General features: G+C 33.6%; 8 protein-coding genes and 3 pseudogenes across 11 annotated transcripts, besides 3 other annotated features; 8 read left to right on the forward strand and 3 right to left on the reverse strand.

Moving 5' to 3' along the window:
• Nucleotides 1-8244: part of a mobile genetic element that runs on past the window's edge.
• TVAGG3_1058280 lies at nt 608-1659 on the forward strand (annotated as a pseudogene). The gene has a single exon. A coding segment is annotated over exon 1 (1052 nt).
• TVAGG3_1058290 lies at nt 2041-3642 on the forward strand (annotated as a pseudogene). The gene has a single exon. A coding segment is annotated over exon 1 (1602 nt).
• Nucleotides 3755-4612, reverse strand: TVAGG3_1058300 (uncharacterized protein; the record flags this gene model as incomplete). The annotated part of the gene is made up of 1 exon (XM_051255934.1): nt 3755-4612. One exon carries the CDS (start codon nt 4610-4612, stop codon nt 3755-3757), a length of 858 nt encoding a protein of 285 aa, XP_051081508.1.
• Nucleotides 4640-4801, reverse strand: TVAGG3_1058310 (annotated as a pseudogene). Its single transcript has one exon. A coding segment is annotated over exon 1 (162 nt).
• TVAGG3_1058320 (uncharacterized protein) lies at nt 4955-5389 on the forward strand (the record flags this gene model as incomplete). Its single annotated transcript, XM_051255935.1, has 1 exon — nt 4955-5389. The coding sequence occupies one exon, from the start codon at nt 4955-4957 to the stop codon at nt 5387-5389; it is 435 nt and encodes a 144-aa protein (XP_051081509.1).
• TVAGG3_1058330 (uncharacterized protein) lies at nt 6568-6990 on the forward strand (the record flags this gene model as incomplete). Its single annotated transcript, XM_051255936.1, has 1 exon — nt 6568-6990. The coding sequence occupies one exon, from the start codon at nt 6568-6570 to the stop codon at nt 6988-6990; it is 423 nt and encodes a 140-aa protein (XP_051081510.1).
• On the forward strand, nt 7021-7479 carry TVAGG3_1058340 (repellent protein 1 family; the record flags this gene model as incomplete). Its single annotated transcript, XM_051255937.1, has 1 exon — nt 7021-7479. One exon carries the CDS (start codon nt 7021-7023, stop codon nt 7477-7479), a length of 459 nt encoding a protein of 152 aa, XP_051081511.1.
• On the forward strand, nt 7528-7764 carry TVAGG3_1058350 (uncharacterized protein; the record flags this gene model as incomplete). Its single annotated transcript, XM_051255938.1, has 1 exon — nt 7528-7764. The coding sequence occupies one exon, from the start codon at nt 7528-7530 to the stop codon at nt 7762-7764; it is 237 nt and encodes a 78-aa protein (XP_051081512.1).
• A 1008-nt stretch (nt 8245-9252) lies between the features above and the next one.
• Nucleotides 9253-10093: a mobile genetic element.
• Nucleotides 10094-10904: 811 nt separating this feature from the next.
• Nucleotides 10905-12140, forward strand: TVAGG3_1058370 (phosphoprotein phosphatase protein; the record flags this gene model as incomplete). The annotated part of the gene is made up of 1 exon (XM_001298456.1): nt 10905-12140. One exon carries the CDS (start codon nt 10905-10907, stop codon nt 12138-12140), a length of 1236 nt encoding a protein of 411 aa, XP_001298457.1.
• Nucleotides 12141-12245: 105 nt separating this feature from the next.
• TVAGG3_1058380 (WD40 repeat-containing protein) lies at nt 12246-14588 on the reverse strand (the record flags this gene model as incomplete). The annotated part of the gene is made up of 1 exon (XM_001298455.1): nt 12246-14588. The coding sequence occupies one exon, from the start codon at nt 14586-14588 to the stop codon at nt 12246-12248; it is 2343 nt and encodes a 780-aa protein (XP_001298456.1).
• Nucleotides 14589-17355: 2767 nt separating this feature from the next.
• Nucleotides 17356-18621, forward strand: TVAGG3_1058400 (phage tail repeat-like family; the record flags this gene model as incomplete). Its single annotated transcript, XM_051255939.1, has 1 exon — nt 17356-18621. The coding sequence occupies one exon, from the start codon at nt 17356-17358 to the stop codon at nt 18619-18621; it is 1266 nt and encodes a 421-aa protein (XP_051081513.1).
• Nucleotides 17356-19713: a mobile genetic element.
• Nucleotides 19714-20016: the final 303 nt, after the last annotated feature.

The raw sequence follows: 20016 nt of genomic DNA on the forward strand, positions 1-20016 counted from the left end.
ATTTCCTTTAAATGACGTTGCTATTGACTTATATCATAGACGTTCAGTACCTCATGAAGTAAGAAGAGAAATGTTTGACATAACAAATGCAAACGTTGGTCATACTCGTAAAGCTCTTTCGCATGATGTTCGTCAAGAGATGTTTGACATAACAAATGCGAACGTTGGTGAAACAAGAAGAAGAGACGACACACTGAAACAACAGAGAAGAGAGATGTTTAAAAGTGCTATAGAACAAGTTCGCAAAGCTAACGATGTCATTCGTTCCATTGACGACAAACCAAAAGAAGGTGAGAGATGGTTAAAGAAAGATGAAGAGAATAGGAAGAGAAATGTGAAGTCAGGCAATAGACTCATTGACTTTAACATCGAAGCTTTAGATGAACCAAACAGAGACTACTTACACAAACATTTCGGTAAGGTTTTCATGAGACTCTTAGAGAAAATTAAAATAAACTCACAACAGAGATGGATGGTATGTTATAAACTTGGTGGAAAGTATGAATGTTCTACGTTAAACCTCAATAATATTGGAACATTACTACATCAGCTCTTGAAGGAGAACTTTATATCAGAGATAGAAGCAAATGCTGCAGGTATTGTTGAAATGCACTATGACTTCTTCTTGACAAACATAAAGAATCTTACCGAAATAAAGATGTATGATTTAACAGAATATGAAGGCTTAACGATGTCAGATGTAAAGAAAGGCAAACCAAAAAAGAGACCATATAGAGATGAAAGCACACTGACAAATGACCAGAAAGCCATTTTGGAAGCTCTTAAGCAAACAGGAAACCTAGCACTTATAGAAAGCTTTTGGAAAGATAATGGTGAAAAGAAGTTTTATAAGAAGAGAAGCGGTCAGTTCTGGAAGTATCTTTGCACATTACCTATAAATCTTGAACGCTACCAAATCTTCAATGAACTGAACAAAAGAACTGCAGCACTTATGACAGAAGACAATTGTTTCGTTTATGCTTGCATTCAGGCTGGAGTAGATGAAGAACTATTGACCACATGAGAGAAGTCATTCGTGTTAGAGACTTTCCTCAAAGTAAAGTACAAGAAATTTCTGACGCAACAAGTATAGCATTTAATGTTACCATTGGTTATTTCAATGACTCAAGACATAATGAAATAAAGAGATACATACCAAAAGAATGTGAAACTGCTCGAACTATTGACTTACTTCTTGTTGAAGACCACTACATGCTAAACGAAAGATTACCAATGACAACATATTTCATTCGCAACTATATAGAAATCTTGAAGGAGTGTGGTGGAATGAACATTGAGAAACAAATGAAGATTTATACAAAGAGAGATGGTAAATACATTGTTCGCATGGATAGAACAACACCGTTATGGGATGTTATGAAAACATTGTGGAGTGCAAATATTTTGAACCTATTTCTTATGGAGAACTTTTCACATATACGACTGACTTATATAAACAGAACCTTGCACCATTTAAAGATTTGACATATGCTCCAAAGTATTGTGTACAACTGAAGAAGAAAGCAGAGTCAAAAGAAGTAAATAAAGCTAAATGTAAGTTCATTCCTGAGCATGTTTTCTTTGCTGACTTTGAGTGCAGTACCGATGGCTTTCATAAAGCTTTTAACATCTGTTATGACAGTGAAGATGGTTCAATGAGTGAAAGCATATGGGGTCAGAACTGTGCAACAGAATTTTTGGAACGACTTCCTGACAAGAGTTTAATATATTTCCATAACCTCAGTTATGATATAAACTTCATCTTAAGACACATGACAGAAGTGAAAGGAACTCCCATCATTAAAGGTTCACGAACAATGCAAATAACTGGTTTATATAAAGGACGGGCAATTATTATAAAAGACTCTTACAGTGTTATAAATAAGAAGCTTTAAACTATTTCCTGCTATGTTTAACTTACAAACAGGACCGAAAGAAGTATTTCCATATAACTACTACAGCAGTACTTTGTTAGCAAATGACAACAGAACTGGTGTCATTTCTGAAGCATGTAAGTTTATCCGGGATGCAGATACATTCATGAAAAACATAGATTCCATCAAAAGGTTGCAGAATAGATGAGAACCACTTCGACTTAGAAAAATATAGCACGTTTATTGCAAACAAGATGTAAGAATTTTAAGAGAAGGTTTTGTTAAGTTCCGCAATGACTTATTGAAAGAATTTGATTTAAACGTTTATGACTACGTTAGTATTTGTTCAATTGCTAACAAATTGTTTGAGAACAGAGTATACTTCCCGAATGGAAATCTTTATGACCTCTCAAATAAACCAAGAGAATTTATTTCACGCTGTATTCAAGGTGGAAGATGTATGTTGTCAGATAACATGAAACAAAAGAGCGAAAAGAAACTCATTGCTGATTTCGACGCTGTTTCATTATATCCATCCGCTATAGCAAGACTTTATACTTTAGAAGGAATTCCAAAGGTTATGAAGGATGAGATGCTAAGCACAGAGTATCTCATGAGACATTTATTCGATGACGACCAAAAGGAACCCATTGGTGAAAAGTTTATGTCCGGCTTCTTTGTTCTCATTAAGATAACAGAGATTGGAATACATAGACACTTTCCTTTAATAGTTTGTGACCCTGAACTAAATCCAGAACTTAACGTTCCCAGAAGTTCAAACACTTGCTGTTTAATGTATGTTGACCATATAACATTACAAGACCTCATAAAATATCAAGGTGTCAAATGTGAAGTGTTGCAAGGATACTATTACGATGGAAACAGAGATATTAGAATAAGAGATGAAGTAAAGAAGTTGTTTGAGTTAAGGTTAAAGTATAAGAAAGAAGGAAATCCTTTGCAAGAAAATATAAAGCTCATTCTGAACAGTATTTATGGCAAAACTATTCTATCTCCTATTGAGTCAAAAATAACCATAGTAAATGACAAAGATGCTATAAGATATGCCATCAGAAACTACAACCATATAGTGAAGTTCGAAGGTTTGGATGGTTCAGATAAAACTATTTTCAAGCTAACGAAAAGCATTTGCAGACACTTTAACTTCTGTCCACTTGGTGTTAACATTCTGTCTATGTCGAAGAGAATAATGTGTGAAGTATTCTGTACTGCTGAGGACTTAGGAATGGACATCTTTTATAGCGATACGGACAGTATGCATCTCTACAATGAAGATATCCCTCGTTTAGCTGAAGAGTTTGAGAAACGTTATGGAAGAGTTCTCATTGGTAAAAACCTTGGTCAATTTCATTCTGACTTCGCAGAAATAACACCTGGAAAACAAAGTTTAGCATACAAGTCAATATTTTGTGGAAAGAAGACCTACATAGACTTACTCACTAACGATTTAAATGAAGTTGCATTTCACTGCAGAATGAAAGGCGTGAAGCAAGATGTTATTGCTTTAACCGCTAATGAAATGTTTCCTGACTCTGTTCAGTGTTTCTATGATGAAGATAAAGGTTTAATGGTTCCGCAAGGAAAATTTGACAAAGACTCTGAGTTCAGTGTTATGAAGTTATATAAAGCACTTTATGACGGTCAAGAGATTGGATTTGACTTATGTAAGTCTTCTAGTCCTTGCTTTGCTGAAAAGTTTAACTTCTCAATAACGACTAAAACAAGCTTTATTCGTAAGTTGAAGTTCTGAGGTCATTTATTTTTGTCAGCAATGAGGTCATGAATGAGGTCATGAATGAGGTCATTTATTTTTGTCAGAAATGAGGTCATTCGTGATAAAAATAAAGCTAGCGTAGATTTTACAATACTGCGATGGTAGAGTTTAAGAGTTGTGCTTCAATGTAGAGACAGTCCTTATGGTCTGGAGGTAAGAACACTGGGCAGTTATGGTCATGAGTGGAGAACATGTCTATCCAAAACTCACGATTGAAGCCAGTTAATTTATAGTATTTAGGGTTAGGAAGTGGTGAAGTTCTTGTATGACCAATGAACTCATTTTCAACTCCCTTACTTAAGTTTGAATATAATATAGCTTGCTTTCTATCCCAAATGCCAGGTGTTACAATCTTTGAAAATTCATTTTTCCTCGGAAGCATTGCATCATAATTGAAAACATTCTTGAAATCATCACTTGGTTCAGAGATTTGAAATCTTATACGTAATGGATTTTTTTTCTTTTTAGCTACTTCATTGAATGGTGAGAATACAACAAACTGACAGTCATGTGTTCCATCTTCATTTTCATTAAATTCATAATGAAAGTCTATAAGTTGTGGCTGACTACCTTCTTCTTTCAGTTGTGCAAGAAACTCACGTAAAGGCTGTAAAGTTTGTACTTCAATGTTGAACTTTTTCTCGAACATTTCATTGAAGGAAATCATACATTCTTGTAAAGTTGTATCGTCTTTAAAGTATTTGTATATGTGAATGTTTTGGGCGCTTAAAGACTGTTCGTCATTTTCTATCTCGACTTGAAGTATAAAGTCAACCTTTCTGAAAGCACGTGTTATATACATAGATGTTATGCCAATGTACTTCTCTTCATTTATGTTCACAATCCAGTCTGTTGGAAACTTAAACGTTACTCTGTTCCCCTTTATTTTGACGTCAGGGTTTTCACTACTGAACGCAACAGATAAAGGTATTTGTCTATACATTTAATTCGGATAAAAATAAACCATTTACTCTTTCTTTGCTTCAGCTTCTTTAGCTTTTTGTTCTTCCTTTGCTTTTGCTTCTTCTCTAGCTTTCTTCGCCAGCAAACGTGGGTTCTTTTGTCTTCCAGCAGCTAATGCAGCAAGTTGTTTTTCACTAAGTTTTCTCTTTGGTCTCTCTGGCTTTTGTTCTTGTTTTTGTTCCTTCAGTTCGGATAAAATTTGCTCACGAATTTCTTTCTTCAATGCTTGTACATCTATGACCCCTTGGGTCTTGTCCGTAGGACTTGTCTGAGTCATTTGACTGCAGATAAAAAACAAAATTAAAACTTTAACCGGTGTAAAATGAGCTTGTCAAAATCAGAGCGAGAGTCTATTATATTAAATGACGCAAGAGGAATACAACATCCTTTCTATTACGTAAGTCAGAGTAAAGATGGTAAAATATACGTAAGAAAAAGAAAGGTTCCATTAGCGAATGCAGAAAGCGACAACATTAAGGTGTATGGCAAGGGTGAAGTCCACGAAGCCCATATAAAACCTTCTGTTCAAACTGAGCCACCAATAGAACAAGAAGAAAAGAAGCCAGATGTACTTTCAATAACGAACCAAGAGCTTATTGCAAAGTTCGTGAATTTCATTGAAAAACAAACCGAGTCAAAGAACCCTGACCCGCCAGTGAAAGAAGTTGAGACAAAAGAGAATGTACAGTTCATTGAAAATGTCAAGAAACAACTTCCACCACGAATGCCAAGAAGAAGAGTGAGAATAATGAAGTAAATAGATATTTTTATCTGAAGTAAATACATGCAGAACGAACAGTTAAACGAATTTACTCCAGCAGAGCATATTCATCAGATTCGCTCATATTTCGATATCATAGACAATGCAGTTCAAATTGGTGACACTAATAGAAAATATTCTGACGCAAAGATTCCATCACAACCTGGAACTGCTAAAGATAACACATGGGTAACATTCAATCTCTCACCTCCTGGTGAAAATATGTTGGACCTTTACAATACATTCATTACGTATAAAATGGAAGGTCAATTTATTGTAGATAAAGAAATTGGTTCAGGTTCCAAAAAACAAACCCACCAGGATTTTGGATTGGTTTCGATGACGCTTTCTATGCAGTTGCTGGATATCAAATCCTTGCAAATGGTCGTATCGTATATTCTCAAGACAACGCAAGAGAAGAAGCATATATAACTTCAAACTCACAAACTACCGAACAAATAAAGAAAGTAGATGTTTTCTCAAAGACTCGACATGAAGATGTATGGAGTCATTCGGGAACATGCAGAACAGGACAAATTGTTAGTGGTCCAATTACAGCAGGAAAATCATTTGATTTTAAGCTTCGTTTAAGAATTCCTGTTAGAAGATTCCTTCCATTAGAAGCTATTCGATTTATTCCAGCTTTTGCAGGAAACATTCAGCTTAAAGTAAAGTTCAGTAGCGACGCCTTACAATGCACATCTATATCTGTAAATGATATCATTGCTTTCAATCCAACTCTTAAAGTTGCATTTGCTTCAGATTCAAATTCACCGACAAATAAATTTGTTCCATGGAATGAACCATTCACTATGATAACGAAGGCAGTAGAAGCTAGTGGAACAGTTACTATTACAACTGTAACCCAGCAACTATTTCGAACAAAGATGGATTTTAATGAATGTTTCATTCATCCAAAGTCATTCTCTTTAGACCCTAACATTTATACAGAACTTGTAGAACATTATACAAACGAGGCTTTATGTTTTCCTGTTAAAGTTATGGATTGGATTCCTATGGACGGTTCATTCTCAAAGAATACAGATAGTTCAAGTGCAACATTTACAGCAGCTTATACGCCTATTAATGTTAAAAGTATTTGGGCACTATTTAGAAAGAAAGACAACTATTATGTTAATTTTGAGAACCCTAAGTTTAAATATCTTCAGCTTTCCATGGGAGCTTATGGAAATATGCCTGCAGAACCTGAAAAATCATATGGACCTGTATTTTATGAAATGGTTGCGAACGCCTGCAATACAAACAATGATATGATAGGATTTAATGAAGATGTTATGAGGTCATTGGTGGATGATGGTAGTGTGGAACATAAATGGGATAGCTATGACAACACACATTTCTTATGTGGTTTTCCAACAGAAGTGGACTTTTGCTTCCAGCAAGGTCAAACATCTACTGCTCCAATAACATACAAATTGTCTGTTAAAGGACCTATTGAACTAGCAACTGAAAACGTACCAAAGCCACTTATTGGATTTATGAGGGATTGTTGCTTTGCCATTCAGGTGCGTGCTAATGGCATCCCCATAATAAGATTAGATGACTATAACTTAGCTACGGACGACAGTGAGGAATAAAGGATGAACGTTTATTTTTAAAGCTTATAAATGAGTTCTTCATCAAGCTCTCGTGAACCTTCACCATCTATGAAACAAACTTTACCAAACGATTATGGAGCACCTATTGAATATTTCTTACGAGCTGCACAATGGCAAAGAGCAGTCTCACCAAGGTTAGGTGTTCCACCAGCTCCTGTCAAAAATAGCATTTGGTCAAGTCCTTATATAAGATATGGTCTCCCACTAGGTTTGCTAGCTACAGCAGGAGCAGTTATGATGTTGAAAAGAAATAAAGCAAATGTTGTAAATAATACTGAAGTAGCTGAAGTTAAACAAACTCCGACACCATCGCCAAAACCAGCGCCTTCACAAGCAAAACCTTCAATGACTCCTGAACCTATGGAAGTACAAACTCCTGTTCAAAAGTCAACTCCTAAACCGACTCCAACATTTAAACCAGAACCTACTCCTCAAATAAATCGTAAAACTCCTGCGTTTCCTTACTGAAAAAATAACGTTATTTTTATTTAATATTAAAATTTTTATTTGATTGAAATGACGACTAAAGTCACTGAAGCAATGAAACAAAAGTTTTTGGTAGAATACATTAAATCAGGAACTATTCCAGAAGGTTTTTACATTCATACTATGAAGGATGGTAGAGTTCAGTTTAGAAAGATAAAGCAACCATTAGATAAAGAAGGTATATTAAGGAAGATTAAACTTCATGAGGACAACATTGCTGAACTTAAGAAGAAGTTAGAAGAGTTGGAGAAAGGAAGAGAGTTATAAAGTAATGAATTCAACAGGGTGAAAAAAGAGGTGAGATCTCACCACTTCACCTAAATTTAAATGGATGTTTTCATACGTGTGGGAGTGGTGATATCATTTATTTTTAAGTTTATTTTTTATTTTATTTTTTATTTTATTTTATATAAATGACGAAAACTATTGAGATAACAAACTACAACGGTCATGAGTTCAAGAATTTGTTCTTCGTTCCTCGTGAAAATACATTCTATCAGATACGAGGGAGAAAGGGTAAAGTTAGTTTGAGCGTTTATGAAGGAATGAAGAATGGAAAGTTTATAAAAGCAATAGATACAAACGGTAAGCGTGTTTCATTAGCTTTGTCAAAACTTACTAACATTTATTTTGACAGTGATTTTGACTCTGACGATTGGAGTGACAGCAGCGATACTGAAGAATATGAACTATTGTGTGAAGCACAGCAATGGGAAGCGCTGCAATACTTTTGTAAATGAGAACATTAGTGGGAACGTTAGTGAGAAAGTTTATTTTTTCATTAGTGAAGTCGTTAGCGAAAATGTTAGTGAAGTCGTTAGTGAAGTCATTAGTGAAGTCATTAGTGAAGTCATTTATGTGTCAGACGGTTTTGTAAATATTTAAGGTTAAGTTGGGTAAGGTGGAACGCAGTGCCGCCGTACCCAAGATAACCATACTAACTGCGTCCAATGGCGGCATACAGACTCTCATTCTCCCTACCAAAATGGGAAGATTGAGAGATTCTGGCCGACATTGGAGCGCTGCCAAAGCATTCAGGCTATTCCTGCCTTTATTTGGGAGTACAATAATAACACACCGCATGAAGATCTCCCAATTAATCCATTAACTGGAACAAATTACACGCCAAATCAAATGTATCAGCTGAAACCGAAATACACAAATGCAGATACAGAAAGGTTGTGGCAAATATGGGATACAGATACAGGCATGACCGCTGTTGACACATTCACAGCGTAATAATAAACATAATTTTTTAATTTCATTTTTAACAAGTTTTTTTAAATGTATGTAATGAATAATTCATTAGAATATGATAATGCACATTGTAACAGAATAGAACAATCACCAAATTTTTTTTTGAAATTAAAAAATAAAAGTAAAAAGTATAAAGTAATCTAACCAAAAAAGATATTTAAAAGAATTTTGGAAAAAACAGAATAAGGATAATGATATTATTTTAGATAGACAATCGATGTACTGAAGAATAATCCGGTAAAATGATGATATAAAATTAGATTATTTTACAAGTAGCTAAAAGAATAAAACTATAATATAAAATAAATGAAGTTTAATGAAACAATAAAGGTTAAATAAATAATAAAGATTTTTATTTTATATCAGTATTGAGAAGAAGTAACAGCTGACACTTGGTAGACAACTTCTTTATGTCTAGAAAATTCTATCTTGTCTTTTATTTTTTTCTCGCTGTGAAACGTATTCGGTCATTTTTTTAAAAATTAATTTTTTGTTAGAGATAAGAGCTAAAACTCGGTAAACAACTTCTTTATGTCTAGAAAATTCTATCTTGTCTTTTATTTTTTTCTCGCTGTGAAACGTATTCGGTCATTTTTTTTAAAATTAATTTTTTGTTAGAGATAAGAGCTAAAACTCGGTAAACAACTTCTTTATGTCTAGAAAATTCTATTTTGCCTTTTATTTTTTTCTCGCTGTGAAACGTATTCGGTCTTTTTTTTAAAAATTAATTTTTTGTTAGAGATAAGAGCTAAAACTTTGCAGACAACTCCCCCATGTCTAGCAAATTTAACATTCGTCTCCCATTTTTATATATTTGGTTTAGAATGTTCGAAAATGCGTAATATGGTCATTAATATTAATTGAAAAGAACCTTGAATTAATTCAATCTGATCTCACAAAATATTTTAAATTACAAACTTTGTAGTTTGAATAGATAATTAGTATTAAACTCAAATAACTAGTTTATTTTTGAATAAAAATTATTTGAATTTATTCAATTTTGTGAATTTTCCTTCAAAAATCAAGTTTAAATATCTTATTTGCCATATAATTATAAATACAATGAAACATATTCGAAATTGAAAAGAATGACTTTTTCTGTTCTTTCAATCATTCAATTTGAATTTTGCAATATTGGATTTCTCATTAAATAGCTATTAAAAACAACAAGCAATTTAACTCACATTCAAATTTATTTGTGTTATATTCAATCTTCTCAAAACTTATAATTTTCGGCTATAGCATGATTATATGCTATATAATATAATAAACCTATAATAGTATCATTCTTTCAATTATTTGAAGAGAAAACCGAAAAAATCTATTTTCGGTCTATAACAATATTACTCTCTGATCTAAGATATTACTCTCGCAGGTTGCATTATAAACTCTCAGATTATCCATAAATTCCATCGTTTTCTTCGTTTTTCAAGTTAAGGCAAAATACTGCAGATTATTGTATAGAATCATATACCTTGAATTTTAAATCCGTGATTAAATTCTATCGTACTTACTTATCATATTTTCATTAATAAAACGAAAACATATTTCAGTTTAATTATCAAAATATAATATCAGAACTTGATTTCTGCGAATGAGGACTACATGTATTACAACCCAAATGGAAAAATCCAAATATAAGATAAATATCCTTTTTTTTTCTTATGATAAATTTTAGTGCAATAATTTAAATTTAATCAAACCCTCAAGACAATATAACAATTCATCATACATTTGTGTAAATAAACTAACTAACGTTTGAAACAGAAGTTATTGTGCAAGCAGACTTCATGGCATAACTCATCCTTTTGAATATGGATATGTAGCTAACACATAACTAGGATTTGACCAAATTTTAATTGTGCTATACCTTTAACTTAATAACAAATTGATAATGGTACGGTAACTTTATCCAAATTGTATTCGTTCGATTAACTTTGAGCTCAACTCTGTTGAATCTATTAGTATTGAAATCTTATGAGTATGATTCAACAGAATGATTTTCAAATCTGAAAGACCTATATGATTCAGATTTCTTCTTCAACCCCATTATCAAAATAATTTTTATACAAAAGTGACAAAAAAACTAATAACAATATAGAAACACTATGTAAAAAGAACTTGTGTCACTTTTTTATTTTCAGAATTTTATGGATATCCAAAAAGCATTATATAGAACAATTTTAGATAATTATATGAATATCATGAACACAGATCTGGAGCTTTATACATCAAAGGCAAAAATACTTAAGCTACCAATGATTCCTCCCAACGTTTTGATCCAATTAACCCGCAATGTCACAGATTTATTCAAAAAAGAACCAAACATTGTTACTGCACCACCAAATACTGTTGTTGTGGGCGACATTCATGGGCATATTATGGATCTTTTTCGAATTTTGAAAAAGTTTCATCTTCCTTCGCCACACAGTTACGTTTTTCTTGGAGATTATGTTGACCGTGGTGAATTTTCAACTGAAACGATTACTCTGATTTATATTCTCAAAGTACTATATCCAACGCGTGTTTTTTTAATTCGTGGAAATCACGAATTTCCAGAAATGTGTGATTACGGAGGGTTTGCATATGAAGCCCATTGCACATATGGAACAGATGATATTTCAAGTGCCTTTAACGAATCTTTCTTTTACATGCCATTAGCCGCTATCATAGATAATTATGCTTTTTGTATACATGGTGGGCTAGGTGCAGATTTTAAAATGATCAGTCAGCTTGAACAATTAAGACGTCCTATTTTTGAGACCGGCAATCCTATTATTAACGATGCTTTATGGAGTGACCCTACAGATGAAACTGATACCCTTGAAACATCACCGCGAGGCTTAGGATACCTTTTTGGTCAAGTTATTACATACGATTTTATACGACATAATAAGATAGATATTATTATTCGCGGCCATCAGTGTGTTGACGGAGGTATTGAGAAATTACACGAAAATAAAATTTTTACAGTTTTTAGCGCTTCCAAATATTGCGGTGAAAACAATAATAAAGCAGGGGCGCTTCTTGTTAAGATGCGCGCCGTTGAAGAATTCACATTTCCACCTTTCCCATATCTTCGACGTGTTGAAGCTTCATTTGTGCCGATTTCCCAAAAGAAAGCTGTAGAAGCCCCCGTCTGTTCCAAGAAAACCATGAAAGGAATATCACCTATGATGTCAACTCCAAATTTACCTTCAATGATGTCTACACCAACATTACCGACAATAAAGCAACAGCCTTCAAGATATATGGCTCTTTTTGAACAATCAATTAAATGCAGTTCTAAAGATAAAGATACTCCTCGAAGGCCGAATGCAGTTCATGAACCAGAAAACTGCCCTCCAAAAAGCAAAAGCAGGAGGAGGTATTCGTATAATTTATGAGATAATACGTTATCATTTATCTAATCTAATGTATAGTTTAAATTATAAATCTGATTCATGAAAAATAAAAATAAGTTTTATCAATACAAACAATAAATTTCATGATTACTCTATGGTTCTTAAGCTTTTAGCAAGCTTTTGAATTCTTTGATCTAATCTCATATTAGAGTTATCGTGTAACTTTTCTCGTGTTATTCTTGCCATTGTTCTTTCGCAATCAACGAATGCTTCAGTAGATTCCATTATTTCTCTTTTAAGAGTATCAACAGTTCCCTGTAGTGGATTTTGCCTAGTTTCGAGTTCTGTAAGTAGGCTTTTTATACTTTCTACAATTGGTCTTCCTGATTTCTTAGTGCCAAGAAACAGCACAAGTCTGGTTTCTGCTTCTTCCAGGGTATTTTTGTATTGATCAATTGTAGTTTCGTGAAAAGCAAACTTGGCCTTTACATCATCGAGTTGAGAATATATGTTATCTTGTAACTTGACCACAAACATGTCACTTATTCTCTTAGATATTAATTCTCTTTCACGACGCCTATAATCTTCCTGCCTCTTAAGCTTTGAATTTAGAAGATTAATTTGTTCCCCAACAGACTGAACAGCAAATTCAGATATCAAAGTTGCAGATGGTGTTGTGACACCAAATATATCCAAAATTTTACCAATTGATCCAACAAGATCTGCCTTCTCTTTTCTAAGTTCCACAATTTCTTGTTGGAGCTTACCCTCTGCCTTTGCTGATGCATTAGCACGCTTTACCAACGCTTGGGCTTCTTCAAGGACAGTTGAAGAGCCAAGGATCCGAGACAGTTTGAAATAAAAATTATCGAATTCTTGGCATTTTTTGCAAGTTGTTACTTTTGGATCGTTCATCAAATTTGTTACATTATCTATTAAATTGTTATCTGAAGATCTATTTGGCATATCTAAATTTTGAAGAAATTCTTTTTCGTTCAAAGCATCAATTTTACCTTCATTTTCACTAGTGTCAGAATTTTCTTCTTTTTTTGAACGGAAGTAACATAGTACTTGCTTAAGACATTTTCTAAGACCGTCTACATTTCCTTTTTCTTGCTCTGAACGAAGTTCTTCTTCTAATGATTTTAGTTTGTCTTGCGATGATGAAAGTGAAGCCCTAAGTGTGGCGACTTTTTGAGTTTCTTGCATTAACCTCTCTTTAAATGATTCAGAAAATTGTAGTTGCTGATCTTTATCAGCTATCATCTTTTCCAACTCAGCCTTTGCATCAAGAATTTTCCCAACTGAAGATCGAAGGGCATCAAAGAACTCCTTTACTCGATCAGAGGTAAGATTTGGACGTTTGAACACAATGAATCCACGATCAATCAAATCATTAACATCTATATCTTTCGAGAAATAATTATCGCTTTCATCTCTAGATTTTTCATTTCCAATATCCAAATTTCGATTTTGCTGATTGTTACTGTTCTCTTTTTTCATTTTCATCTTCTTTTGTCGTTTATTTTCTCTTTCTTCTCCCCGCATTATATCTTTTAGATTTAAATTCTCTGCGATTATTTCAAATGTCGGAATTAGGGGCTCAAGAGAGTTGTTGATCTTCTTAATATCTTCATCGTAAAGTATTGTTGCTCTCAACATTGAAATAATATCTGCTACAGAATTATAAGCATTGTTTCTGGCTCGTTCGTTTTCTGGAAAGTTTCTTGCGTAGTTAGCAAAATCAGTTGAGAACGTAGCAGACAGATCGCGGGAAAAGGACTTTAGATCTTGAGATATTTTTTCTTCTGAGCTTAGTTTTTGGGTTTGCGTCATTAGAATGAACTTTCCAATTTGACCTTGAAAAGTCCAGATCATTTGTTGAAATCTTTTGATTTTTTTGACAACAGGATCATGTATTCCCGAATTGTATCCTTCACCTTTGAGAACATTGTCAAGGGAATTTAAAATAAAGTTGAAATTATCATCTATTGAATTGGAAATCAAATCTAAACCAGTTTGTTGTATCTCTTTTAACACAATAACAAACTGAGACCATGTTTTAATAAATGGCATTGCTGTATTTTTTATCATTGGGGTTAAGTTTCCTTGAGATTGCAATTTTGCGACTGAAATTGTAGTTCCTCCAGATTTATTTAATTGATTATAAAATCCAGTAAAGTATCTATCGACATCAGTTAGCACACCTTCCATTTTATTTCGAATACTTGGAGTTGAGCCATTATGAGAAACAAAATTCGATACATTTTCAAGTAAATTTTTAAATACCGGTTTAATTTTAGTAATATTATCCTTTTCTTCGGTAGATATTAGTACAGGAAGACTTAAGCGAGATTTATTACTTGAAATATTCGAGTCTGTGCTTCTGCCTGAATAAAGGAGTTTGTTATTTGATAATTTATCCCCTCGCAATGAAAGACTGCTTGCAATAGGTCGGGGCCAAAATAGAGTTGATGATAATCTTTCCATATGATATTTTTTGTATGTTATTCTCAATTTATCAATTCAAAAAAAAAAAAAAAAAAAAAGGTAGTGGGGCTTCCAGGCACTTCGTGCCCTCTAGCCCCGAAGATGTTTAGTATAAATGAAGTTTTTATTCGGAAAATTGTTAGTCTTCTGGTGTGAATTCGGAGGACTCTTCTTCTTCCATTGCTTCTGGGAAGAAGCCTTCTTCTGGGTCGAAAACATTATATAATGTGTCGCTTTTCACAAATTATATATGTTTTCATGTTTTGTCACTTTTCTGTCACTTTTCAGGAAAAAACATTTTTATTATTATATATAAATGAATTTTACAAAACCGCCGTTACCGTTCTTTGGAAATAAGAGTAGATGTAAAGATATTATATTGAGAGAACTTAAGAAACTACCGAATGGTCTAACATTTGTAGATTTGTTCGGTGGAAGTTTCTATATATCCCATTTATGTCATATAATATTCCCAGACTCAAAGATTATATGCAATGACTTCGACAACTATATGGACCGTCTCAAACATATACCAGACACAAACAATATATTGAAAGAGTTAAAAGAAAAGATACCTATAGGTAAGATGGAACGTATACCATTAGATAAGAAAAATATTGTGAGAGAGGTTTTGAAAAAAGCAGAATATATAGACTGGGATAGTATATCTGCTAGACTATTATATAGTGGTTCTATAAGAGTTCATGACATTGAAACACTTATGTCAAAAGTTTTATATCTTAACTATACAAATGTTTTCAAAGAGGACATAGAAAAATATATTGAGGGTATAGAGTTTGTGAGATGTCATTGGACAGAGTTGTATGAAAAATATAAAGACAAGGAAAATGTTTTCTTTATAGTGGACCCGCCGTTCTATAACACATGGGATTTTCAATACCAAGTAGACTGGACTTTGAGAGACTCTTTAGAAACTTTAGACGTTATACATAACCATCCATGCTTTTACTTTACATCCGATAAAAGTGGTTTGGAAACCGTTATGAAATGGTTAGAAGACATACATGACTATGAGTTTATATATGACAAGATAGAATATGAGAGAGGTCCTATAAACTGGAGAAAGTGTCATAACAAAGAAATTTTATTAGTAAGTAAATGTGGTTTGAAATAGGACTACTTGTTTTAGGTTTTTTCCATTGTGTCATTTATTTCTTTGACGTGGCAGAAAAGTACAGAGAATATGAAGATGAACCAATGCCTGCAAATGTTCAGTATATGTACTCGTAAGAGATATTTTTATCTAATATTAAATGGACGCACAGAACTTAGCGAATGCACAGCAACCTGGACAACCAAACCCAGAGAATATTCCAAATGAAGTTAGAATACAAACTGCAATGGCAAACTATGGTCAAGTGCCAACAGATGTACAAATGCAAACTGCCATGTCAAATGACGCTGCGTTAGGTTTGCCACCATGGTATGCAAATATGAGATGGAAAGAGTTTTATACAAACCCGAAGTGGGATATAAACAACTTTATGCAGATGACGCGAACACAGGAGTTGACCCAGAATATGTTTTCTACCAAGGAGAAACAGAATGTATGAGCTCCAGTTAAAGAATGCTATGGAACTCAACAGGAAACGTAAGAGACTAGGTGGACATTAGATTTTTACATATAGTAAAATGGGTTTCTTCAGTAGTATTGGAAACTTCTTTCGAAATGTTGGAAGAGGTATATGGAATGGAATAAAATCTGTCGGAAGAGGAGTATGGAACGGTGTCAAAAATATTGGTAAAAGAGTAGGTCAGTTTGTTGGTATTATACCTAAAGACCCTGAACCAGAAGAACAAGCTCCTGTTATACAACAGCCTGAACCTGCACCACAGTCTAGTTGGCAACCAAATCCAACACCTCAACCGTATTAAAAAATTATATTTTTACCGTTCGATAGTAGTTGTATATGAAACTAAGTTCTAAGTAAAACGCATGGTATAATGGAATTATTCTTTTTCTTCCATCTGTAGTAAACCATACTTGAAAGTCTGAAATACTTCCACTTGGTGGTTCGTATAACTTTGTAGGTTTTTCGTAAAAGTCATTTGCCAAGCATAAGAAAGAGTTTTGGGCGCCAGAAAATGAAGCATGAACAATAATAGCATCTTGGTCGAAACATCTTTAAATAAATATGGTTCATCTCTTGCATATCGACTGTAAATATTTGCTAAAGGAAGTTCGACTTTCTGATTTAACATTCTTTGCAAATAATACCATGACATTGCAGTGAATTCTGTATATATTTGTTCGTCTTTATTTGGATTGTTTTCGTAGATTTGAAATGACACTTGTGAATTTTGTTTGTCATATACAATTCTCACATAAAGTGTGCTCTCGGTATTTGCATATTCATCAGCATATTTTGCATAACATGAATTTATTTTATCTTCTATATTTTTTAACGCAGTCTGTAGAGAAGATGAAAGGTCAACTTGTATTAGCTCAATTTCTTCCCACATTTTTCGTTTCCCTTCAGATATATAATCTATATGAAACTTTACAATAAATGGAAAACTTTTATCTTCTACAGACACAAACTTCATTCTACGAAAGCCAATAGCTTTTGTGACAGATGGGTCTCTTAGCCATCTTAATGGGTAGTCAAAACGATAGCCTTCATGCTTTACGGTCTCTGTCTCAAACTTTTTGACCGACATTAGTAAAAAGTTCATCTAATGGTTTAGTTGTAGCAACTCTTGAATTTTCTTTTTCTATTGAAAGCATATTTTATCTAGAATAAAAATGTCGAAAGATATTGCTTCCATGAGAGAAATACAACACAACCGACAACTCATTATGCAAGCTCTAAATAAGAACACAACAAACTTTTCAAACTATTCTAAGATATCTGAGTCATTGAAAGAAGGAAACTTAAAACTGACATTAAACCCTTTAACAGATGAGTTTCTGTTTCAAGACAATAAGAACAATACTGTCTGTATAAATCCAACAAAAGGAACTTTAAACGAGAAACCTATAAATGAACTTCTTTTGAAAGCAGATATTGACAACAAAGCTGACAAAGAATATGTAGACGATGCAATAGCAAAAGAAGAAGAAAGAGCTAACAATGCTTATGCAACAAAAGAACATACTCATCCTGAACTAGCAGACAAAACATATGTTGACAATAAAATGTCAAGTGAAGTGACAAGAGCTGAAAACGAATATTCTAAAAAGACTCATATACATTCTATATCTGAAATAACAGACTTACAAGAAACCTTAAACAGGAAAAGTGCCGTTGGACATACACATACATCTTCTGAAATAACAGACTTAAACGTTAGCCTTGAAAAGAAAGCAGACAAGAACCATACACATGATTTCTTCACAACTGTTGCTATAGAAAGTATTGAAGGAACGTTTGAAGAAACTGATGGGGATGTATTATATTGGAAACTTCCTAACTTTCCACAAGGTTTAACATCGGATGACGACATAACGACGATGAAAAACATTAGATGTAAAGATGTTTATGTCATGAAGGATGAACATAATATTAAATTCACTGCTCAAGATTTATATGACAAGAAAGCAGACAAAACAGAGCTTCAAACATTAAAGACAGAAATACTTCAAACATTATATCCTATAGGCTCTATTTATACGTCAATGAACTCTACCAGACCAGAAGTAGTACTTGGTTTTGGAACTTGGACTCAAATAGTCGACAGGTTTTTGTATTGTGCAAACTCTTCAAAGGAAACAGGTGGAAGTAAAACGATTTCAGGTGAAAATTTACCTGCACATAGTCACTACATAGATTTAAGTACATCTCAAGCAGGTTGGCATAAGCATAAATTTTGGGATTGGTCAGCAATGAAAAAAGGTAAAGGATATGATGTTAAAGACGACGTTCAGTTTGCTATAAATTGTTTCTGGGGTAACACTAAGGGAGATGGAAACCATACACATCGCGTTTCAGGATATACGCAAACAACGGGACAAAGTAAAGAATACATGCCACCTTACATGACAGTTTACGCATGGTATAGAATTGCTTAGTCGTCATTTTCAACTTCTTTAGCATATTCGTCAGGAGTTGTCTTATATTTGTTAGGAACTGTCTTTGAAAGTATACCACTTGAACTTTGACAAGTTTGAAACGAGGTCTGACAATAGTAGTTTTATCTTCTGCTTGCAGCTGTGTACATTTTGCCATGTTTGCCTAAAACTTCATAATATTCTCTTGTATACTTTCTTCTATTTTTACGAACACGAATGTGAGTACCTGTCGGGTTCCCATTGTTGTCATAGTCAATAGTATTTTCATATGGGTCGCGTTTAGGTATTTCTATTTTTACTTTGTCACCTTTCTGAAGTTTGAAGCCCGGCATTCTTTCTTGTTTGTCTCTTTTGACTAAATTATTAAATATATAGTCTTTCTCTAAGTCAGGGTTGTTTTCATTTCTTCGGGGGAGTGGTTTCCCAAACCTTTTTGTTTACGGTTATTGTAAATATTTTAAAACTTGTCTCATCTTTGCCATGGAGAATGTCTATATTTGTCGTCATATGACATTTCATTTGCTTCACCACCTTGTGGTTGGTTTAAGTCTCTTAACATTTTTATACAACCGTCAATGACACCAAGAGCAGAATGGTTTTGGTCGAACAATGAAATATTGGTTTACATTTTTTGAACGCAGATAGTTTTTTACATCATCTGATTTGAAAGAACTTTCACAGTCAGATGTCAGTTTTGTTGGATTGGTATTTGTCAACGAATATTGTCAAAGCAGTTTTCACATCTAAAATATTTTTGGACCATAATGGTATGGCTTCACAGTATCTTGTGTTTTGACAACAAATATTAACCAGTATGGTGGTCCATCTTCTCTATACCTCGGAATGTTTTCCAAGATATCCATAAACCAAGCATTTGGGTGTTGAACTAAAGATTTTTATCATGAGTGCTTTCTTTGTCGCTTTAGAAACATAGGGTCCTTGTTCGGATTCGTCATTTTTTAACCCATAAGAAATGGGTTTATTGGCGCATTAGCAGGAGTTGCATCCAGATTTTTGCCCGCAGTGGGAACAATAGCCAGAGGTGCATTTGGAATTGGAAGGAAGATTTTGAGTACATTAGGTATACTTAAAGAGAAAGCACAACCTATTATACAAACTGTACAGAAAGGTTGGGAGGTAGCACGAGATGCAGCAAATCTTATTCCAAATCCTGAAACAAGAGGAAAAGTTCAAGGATGGTGGACAATGTAGGAAGACAAGCAGGAAACTATTATAACAAAGCAAATGACTACTATAACCAAGCAGGACACTATATGGACCAAGGTGAAAGATTCTTTAACAGAGGATATAACCATGCACAACAGTGGGTAAACAATAACCAACCGCAACCACCTCAAACTTGGGGAATGTAAAATTTTTTTACTGAGATGAAAT

This window comes from Trichomonas vaginalis, chromosome I (genome assembly GCF_026262505.1).
Source record: "Trichomonas vaginalis G3 chromosome I, whole genome shotgun sequence".
Classification (NCBI taxonomy): Eukaryota; Parabasalia; order Trichomonadida; family Trichomonadidae; genus Trichomonas; species Trichomonas vaginalis.